The sequence below is a fragment of the Peromyscus leucopus genome, chromosome 20, assembly GCF_004664715.2.
Source record: "Peromyscus leucopus breed LL Stock chromosome 20, UCI_PerLeu_2.1, whole genome shotgun sequence".
Taxonomy (NCBI): domain Eukaryota; kingdom Metazoa; phylum Chordata; class Mammalia; order Rodentia; family Cricetidae; genus Peromyscus; species Peromyscus leucopus.
The window spans coordinates 40,099,517-40,107,713 of record NC_051080.1 but is presented as its reverse complement, the minus strand read 5'-3'; the positions used below and the strand labels follow the sequence as shown (position 1 = coordinate 40,107,713).

The 8,197-nt window shown below is 46.4% G+C and overlaps 1 protein-coding gene across 1 annotated transcript; it reads right to left on the bottom strand.

Moving 5' to 3' along the window:
• Nucleotides 1-3,856: 3,856 nt before the first annotated feature.
• Nucleotides 3,857-7,839, bottom strand: LOC114709805 (angiogenic factor with G patch and FHA domains 1-like). Its single transcript, XM_037197292.1, has 2 exons — nt 7,794-7,839; nt 3,857-6,905 (listed from the first exon to the last, which is right to left on the bottom strand). Exons 1-2 carry the CDS (start codon nt 7,837-7,839, stop codon nt 4,678-4,680), a joined length of 2,274 nt encoding a protein of 757 aa, XP_037053187.1. The 3' UTR covers nt 3,857-4,677.
• Between the last annotated feature and the right edge of the window lie 358 nt (nt 7,840-8,197).

Below are 8,197 nucleotides of genomic sequence, written 5' to 3'. Positions count from 1 at the left end.
TATGGAAAAACAAAAAACCCAGGATAGCCAAAAGAATCCTGTACAATAAAACAACCTCTGGAGGCATCACGATCCCTGACCTCAAACTATACTATAGAGTAACAGTAATAAAAACAGCCTGGTACTGGCATAAAAACTGACATGCGAGCCAATGGAATCAAATTGAAGACCCTGACATTAATCTGCACACCTATGAACATATAATTTTTGACAAAGAAGCCAAAACTGTACAATGAAAAGAAGAAAGCATCTTCAACAAATGGTGCTGGTATAATGGGTGTCAACATGTAGAAGGCTGCAAATAGATCCATATCTGTCACAGTCCACAAAACTTAAGTCCAAGTGGATCAAAGACCTCAACATAAATCCAGTTACTCTGAACCTGATAGAAGAGAAAGTAGGAAGTAGTCTGGAACGCATTGACACTGGAGATCACTTCCTAAATAGAACAACAGTAGCACAGATACTCAGAGAAAAAAATCAATGGGACCTCTTGAAACTGAGAAGCTTTTGTAGAGCACAGGACACTGTGAATAAGACACAATGACAGCCTACAGAATGGGAAAAGATCTTCACCAACCCCACATCTGACAGAGGGCTGAAATCCAGAATATATAAAGAACTCAAGAAATTAGACATCAAAATGCCCAATAGTCCAATTAAGACATGGGCTATAGAGCTAAATAGATAATTCTCAACAGAGGAAGCTCAAATGGCTGAAAGACATTTAAAGAATTGCTCAACATCCCTAATCATCAGGGAAATGCAAATCAAAACAACTCTGATATACTACCTCACACCTGTCAGAATGGCTATGATCAAAAACACTGAAGACAGCTTATGCTGGAGAAGGATGTGGAGCAAAGGGAACTCTCCTCCACTGCTGGTGGGAATGCAAGTTTGTACAGCCACTTTGGAAATCAATATGGTGCCTTTTTAGAAAATTGGGAATAAATCTCCCCCAAGACCTAGCTTTACCACTCTTGGGCATATTCCCAAGGAATGCTCAATCATTCCACAAGGGCACATGCTCAGCTATGTTCATATCAGTATTATTTGTTATAGCCAGAACCTGGAAACAACCTAGAAGCCCTTCAACTGCAGAATGGATAAATAAAATGTGGTACATATACACAATGGAATACCACTCAGCAGAGAAAAACAACAACCTCATGATGTTTGCAGGCAAATGGATGGATCTAGAAAAAAAATCATCCTGAGTGAGGTAACCCAGACTCAGAAAGACAAACATGGTATGTATTCACTCATAGGTGGATAGTAGATGTAAAACAAAGGATGACTAGACTGCTACTCAGAACTCCAGGGAGGCTACCTAGTAAAGAGGACTCTAAGAAAGACACAGTGATCGCCCAACAACAGAGAAATGGATGAGTTCTACATGAGCAAACTGGGCATGAGGGGGCTAATGAAGGGCAAGGGTCAAGGGAAAGAGAGCTTAGGGGAGCAGGAGATACCAGCTGGATCAAGAACAGAGAGGGAGAACAAGGAAAAATAGACCATGATAAATGAAGACCACTTGGGAATAGGAAGCAAAGTGCTAGAGAGGTCTCCAGAAATCCACAAAGATACCTCCACAATAGACTACTGGCAATGGTTGAGAGAAAGCCCAAACTGACCTACTCTGGTCATCTGATGGCCAAACACCCCAACTGTTGTGGTAGAACTCTCATCCAATGACTGATGGAAGCAGATGCAGAGATCCACGGCCAAGCCCTAGGTGGAGCTCCAGGAGTCCAATCAGTGAGAAAGAGGAGGGAATCTGCTTGAGGGCCTAGAAACAGGCACTGTCAGAGTTCCAGATCACGCAGTCTTCCTCAAGGCCTAGCAATAGGCGCTGTCAGAGTTCCTGATCATGCCTAGCTAATGAAAGGTGACCATGAAATGTCATCAGATTGCTGTCAGAGTTCCTGATCATGACCAGCCAATGAGGGATGATTGCAATGTCACCAGATTGGGACACAGCCTGGGTGCTGGGAGGAGGGTATATAAGGCCTTCTCCATTATTGAATAAATGAGTCTGCTATTTGCCTCCCCCTAACTCCCAATGTCTGTATCATTCACACTGTACCTTCTCACCCTCTCCCCCAAGGGAGCCATTAGAACCCAGCAACATTTGATACCTGAACGTGGGACTTCTGTTACTTTTGTTTTTCTGTGCTGGTTGTGATCGTCTCCCTCCCTTCATTTGTGGTGCTGGATAGTGCCCCCAAGATGGTGTGTTTCAGTGAGAAGGCCCCTGATGTTTTGTTCTTTTAGTCTCTTTGGAAGATAAGCATAGGGATTGTGTTATAGAGGGATACAACAGGTAAACAACAGAGAGAAGATGACAGGGATGAATATTTGTATCGGATCCTTATATCACCTTCTCTCTGGTGCTTTTCTGCTATCTCCCTCTACAAGATGGGTAACTTCTTCATCACCTCTTCCCTTTCTACATCTGATTTTTCCATGGCATCTGGGGAGGAGGAGGAGGAGGAGGAGGAGGAGGAGGAGGAGGCAGACAATTTGGGCCCCATGAAATCTATCAAGGAACATGAAGCTGCCATTAAGACCCCATGTGCTGCTCTCCTTTCAGTACTTTCACCGTGTCAACCTTCCTCACAGGTCATCCTTGGGGTGGTATGCCCTAGAGCCTGCATGCCCCAGAGGCTGGCAACTCTGCTGCTCCACTCTACACCCCTCACTGCCCACAGCTGGTCCCTTTCATAACTGGGAGGCCCTTGGAGGATTATCCAGTTGACCTGGGTTGAAATGCTGCTGTCCAGCCCTGGATTTCCACCCCCATAGCTGAACTCTACTTCATCCAGAAGGTGGCTAATAAGTCAGGTCCAGACTTACCTTACTTCAAACAGGTCCTCACTCAATGTGCAATGCAACTACAGACAAACTTTGGTTGGTATAGTCTGCTCAAAACTGTGCTGGAGCTGGCCACCTTTCTTAGCTGGAAACCAGCTTACTATGATGAAATAGAAGATCAAACTTGAATAGACCTCTTAATTAATGTTCTGGTGACCCTTGATGTGCTCACTGAATGAGGTGACTTTATCCATCTCATCTATCGGGTAATGATTGATCATCAAGCCTACTATCAATAGGTTTCCTGGCTGGCCTTCAAGGTTCTTAAGGCATGCACCCTGCAGGATCCTTCAGTTTACTTTTGCAATCTTATCCAACAGCCAGGGAAGCTCTTCTCCAACTTCCTGGCCCATGTCAATGATGTAGTAGAGCACAGAGTGGATGCAGACCCTGCCAGAGATATGTTGACTAAACAACTAACTTGGGAGGGGCTGAACACCCAAACCCATAATGCAGTTGCAGCCATGCATACATACATAAATGGGTGCTGGCCACCGGAGATCCCAACCCCAGATCTTGTCCCATTGCCATTCTTACTGCCTCCATAGATGCTCTTTTCACTGACAGGAAGCATGCTAATGGGACCCCAGGCAGATAGAACTTGCTGGGAATATGGCAAACCAGATCATTTTTAACATGATTGCCCCGAGCCAAACCGAGGATCCAATGCTCCAGATGTAATAACGGATTTCATTGGGCAAAGGATTGCAGGTCACAGCCTACCAAAACACCTGCCCCTTTAAACTCTAGGCAGGGAATTCTTCAACACTGCCAATAAGAGGAGGCTCTGGTAATCCGAAAATGTATTAGACAGTGCCCATTTTTTTCACATTCCCTAATGCTGACTGTCTATCTTGATGGACAAGCTATCAAAGGCTTAGTTGCCATGGGTGCAGATGCCACCATTTATTTTATTTTATTTTATTTTATTGTTTTTTTTTATGTTTAAATCATTTATTCAAGAAATCAAGTCTTTTAAAATGTTTTTTTATTGCATTTGAAGACGTTTCCAGCAAATGTTTGTGTTTGAAGCCTTGGCTAAGTAACCCGTCTGCACTGGTTGTCAGGTTTCTCTGGCACAACCCCATTGCCCGCAATGGTATTTATCAAAACTAAAAATGCTAGCACATTGAATATGCCAATACGCACCCAGTTGTCTATATCAAATATTTCATCAGCTAGGAAAAACCCAAAGGCAAATGCTGAATATATAGTACAAATCAACATTCTTCACAGAAGAAAACAGTTTGAGACTAATTTTCTATAGCATGTCACCTGCTCATCAGTTGTTCAATTTACTGCAGTTATTTTAAGGATAAAATTATGCTCCACTACTCAGGGTTTCTCAACTTAAAAAAACAAAAAACCTAGGTTCTAAAAGGTGTAAACAAGTATCCACACAGAATTGTTTTATAAACGTCTATTTCCTGTCTGCGCATCTTCTAACAGTGACACATAGAGACAGGACGAGCGTCCACTCACGTCAGTAGTGGTTGTCTGAATTCTGCTCGCATGGCTATTGCCCTCTACAGGTGTGGTACATGACAGTATTAAACAGCAACGGTCTGACAAGCTCTGCCTGTGCCCCGTGAACTTCAGGCCACTTCCTGCATGAGTTCATTCAGCTCCTGCCCGCGTTAAAATGCTCTCTACAAGCACACGTCCTCACACGTGTGTGGATCAAGAGGACCATCTGAAGAGTTCCCTCCTGTTACTGACTTTTTGAGAACCCAAGTTTCTACAACAACAGTTTTCAAAGTCTTCTTTTTACAAAGCTCCAGTTTTTCCTATGACCGACCTTCATTCTGCAGACCCCTTCACCCACGGCGTGGCCCCCGCTGCATCTTTCAGAGGTTTAGTTTCTGAGAAGTTTTCTGCAAACCTCTCTCTCGCTTTGTCCCAGTTTTTCTTGCTCTTATTCTGGAGAAAGTGAAGATCATCGATAGAGGATGGCTTCCCTGTCCCCAAGCCTGCATGTGTCCGTCGGAGCTGAAGCTGGATCGGCGTCCTCATTCCTCCACCATCCTTTCCCAGGCCCTCTCCCTTTTTCCAGCCCATCTTCTCCAGCATCTTCCGGCCTTTGTTGCTATCTGTAATTTCAGAGTGAACAGATGCAGGGGCATCATCTCTCTGGAAAGTCCCTTCGCTTCCAACCTGCTCTCTGCGTTTTCCAGCTCTGTCTTTATATTTTGGATTCTTCAATGCTTTTTCATCTTCATATTCTGTATTCTGCAGACCGTACTTCACCCGTATTTTCTTTAGCGCTTTCCTCCTTTCCAACTCTTTCTCCTCCTTACTTAACGCTGGAGCAACGAAAGGCTCGTCTTTCTTGTCGAGGCGCAGGTGAGCTCTGACCTGCCCTGGTTCACAGCCATCGCAGGTCTCGCTGCCAGGGTGGATGTGAAAAGACAACACAGTCTCCCCGATCCTCACCTCATCACCGTGCTCAAGGACGTAAGGGTCACTTTTAGTTTTGGGCTGAAGAATCTGCTTCCCGTTGACAACGGTACCGTTCTGGCTGCCCTGATCCACAAGGACGTAGCTTTGCAGGTCATGGTCAAAATAAATTTCTGCGTGAAACTTACTGACACCAACTTCAGGGATTCGGAGAGTATGCTCCATATCCTTTTCTCTCCCAATGGTGGCTGGGTTGACAGCTGTGATGATGAACAGCGAGCCCGTCTGTAACACTGGAGATCTAATAACAATCACCCGAATACAGGGGGGCCAAATCTTTTCCTCATCTTCATCCTCCGATTCTCCCGAGGACTCCTCGTTCTCACTGGGACTATCTTCATCATAACTATTCTCGCTCTGAGAGTCTGTAATTTCACCTTCTTCTGGCTCGCTCTCACTCTCTCTAACTTTCTCATCCTTAGATGAGGCTGAATTGTCATCACCAGGAGGCTCGCCAGTGTTTCCGCTAACTGCAACAGGGGGTCTTAAGGGACTGCTTCTGTGGGGAGTGTCTACTCTGGCCTTCTTTTTCAGATTGGCACAACTGTCTTCCTCACTGCAGTTTATATATTCAACGCTGCAGACTTTCTGGTCTTCTGAACTCAAATCCTTTTCATCATTTGCTGTACAAAAACCTGGCTCCTTTCTCCTCTTCTTCAATTTTTTATCTTTGCTTGGTTTTGTGCTAGAGGTCTGGTAAGGCTGTAAATCTACTCGAGAATGAAATTGGTATCGACCACTTTCCACATCACAGTAGTAATAAATCCCAGTGGAAGGATCATAGTATAGTTGGTTTTCGGAATCATAATAGAAGCCAGTGCTGTGGTCAAAATACAACCCCGTGTTCTCGTCGTAAGTGAAGCCGGTCTGGGACACAGCAGCTTCGGCGGCCGCTCTCAAGCTCTCAGCTAGCGAGGCCCCTTCCAAGGCCGGGCCCTCGGCTGCTAACGCGGACGCACTCTCCTGTGAGTCAGAGGTGAAGTGGTCTTCTTGTGCATGTTTAACACAGTCTGCTACATCAGGACCAGCATAACAATCACTGTCTACTTGTGCCTCGTCTTTAGTAGGAGCTTGGACATACTGGCTCTGCTGTGCAGACAGTTCTGGCTCTTTACGGGGAAGACTATCATCATTATAATATGTCTGATAATAATAATCTGAAATGGACCACGGAGCGTGGTCCTCTGTCTGTACTTCTACATCAGACTTTGTATTATCTTCATTTCTCCCACAATGCAGTATTTTACTGAGTTCTTCTACCTGCGTGCGGAGTTCCTGGTTATTGCTCTCGGCGCTCTGGTACAGCCGCTCGGTGTGCCGCAGCAGCTTCTCCACCTCCCGCACGTGCCGCTTGCAGCTCCGCAGCTCGCGCTCCAACTTCTCCACCTTCCGCTTCAGCTGCGCCAGCTCCGGCTCGGGAGAGGCGGGCGGCGACGCGGGCGGCGAGGGCTCCGCGGAGCCATGCGGCCGTGAGCGCGGGCCCCACGGCGCCGAGGGCGGGGGCTGCTCACGCCGACACCGGGGATCGCCGGCCAAGGGGCCACGGGAAGGCGCGGGCTGCGAGAGGCGCTCTCACGCCCGGCCTGGCGCGACGGGCCCCGGCCATGTCGCCCCGAAGTCGGCGACCGGGACTACAAGCGAGGGGGCGAAGCTGAGCCTGCCCGGCTGTGAGCTCGGACACCCTGCCCGGGGCCAGGCTCGAGAAGCCGGCAGACCTGAGCACTACCGGACGGGAGAACCGGCGGACTATTTTATTGTTTTTAATTAAGAAAATTTCTTTATTCACTTTACACACCAATCAAACATCCCCCTCTTCCATCCTCCTGCCCACCCAGCCTCATCTTCTAACACATCCCCCACTTCCTTCCACAAGAAGGCAAGGCCTCCCATGTGGAGGCACATTCAGTAGGGGCAAGTCCAAGCAGATCAAGGTAAACACCTGTCTCACTATGCAAAGGGCCTAGTTCAGTCCCATGTAGGCTCCACAGCCATTGATCCAACTTTTATGAGTTCCCTCTAGTTTGGTTTGGTCATCTCTGCTGGTTTCCCTATCATGATCCTGATGACTTGCTCATAGAATCTCTCTTATCTCTCTTTGACTGGACTTCTGGAGCTCTGTGTAGTGATTGGCTGTGGATCTCTGCATCTGCTTGCATCAGTCATTGGAGAAAAGTTCTGTGATGAGAGTTAGGATACCTACTGCTCTGATCTCTGGGGCAAGTCAGTTCAGTTAAGGCACCCTCTCCACTATTGCTAGTAGCCCAGGCTGGGGTCATCCTTGAGGATTCCTGGAAACTTCCCTAGCACCAGATTTTTCTCTATCCCCATGATGTCTCTATCATGGTAACTCTTTCACTGCATTCCCCCTCGCTACCTGTTCCAGTTTAACCATCCCATTCCCTTATGCTCTTATCCCCTATCCCCTACCCTCCATTGCCCACCCCTTATCCCCAGCTTACCCATGGAGATTTCATCTATTTCCTTTTTCCAGGGTGGTCCATGCATCCTTCTTTGGATCTTCCTGTTTGTTAGCTTCTCTCGAATTGTGGGTTGTTGCCTGATTATTGTAGATGTAACCAACTGTTTTATTAAATAAGAAACACAGAACCCCAATGTAAAAGAGAAAGCCAAAATCTTACTAAAAGCAATCTACAGATTCAATGCAATCCCCATCAAAATCCCAACACAATTCTTCACAGACTTGGAAAGAAAAATACTCAACTTTATATGGAAAAACAAAAGACCCAGGATAGCTAAAAGAATCCTATACGATAAAGCAACCCTTGGAGGTATCACCATCCCTGACCTCAAACTCTACTATAGAGCTATAGTAATAAAAACAGCTTGGTACTGGTATAAGAAC

Coding starts and splice junctions, on each gene's coding strand:
- LOC114709805 (XM_037197292.1), bottom strand. CDS start 7,839: ATGCATGGACCACCCTGGAAAAAGGAAATAGATGAAATCTCCATGG. Junction 6,906..7,793: donor AATAGATGAAATCTCCATGG/GTAAGCTGGGGA, acceptor GCCGGGCGTGAG/AGCGCCTCTCGCAGCCCGCG.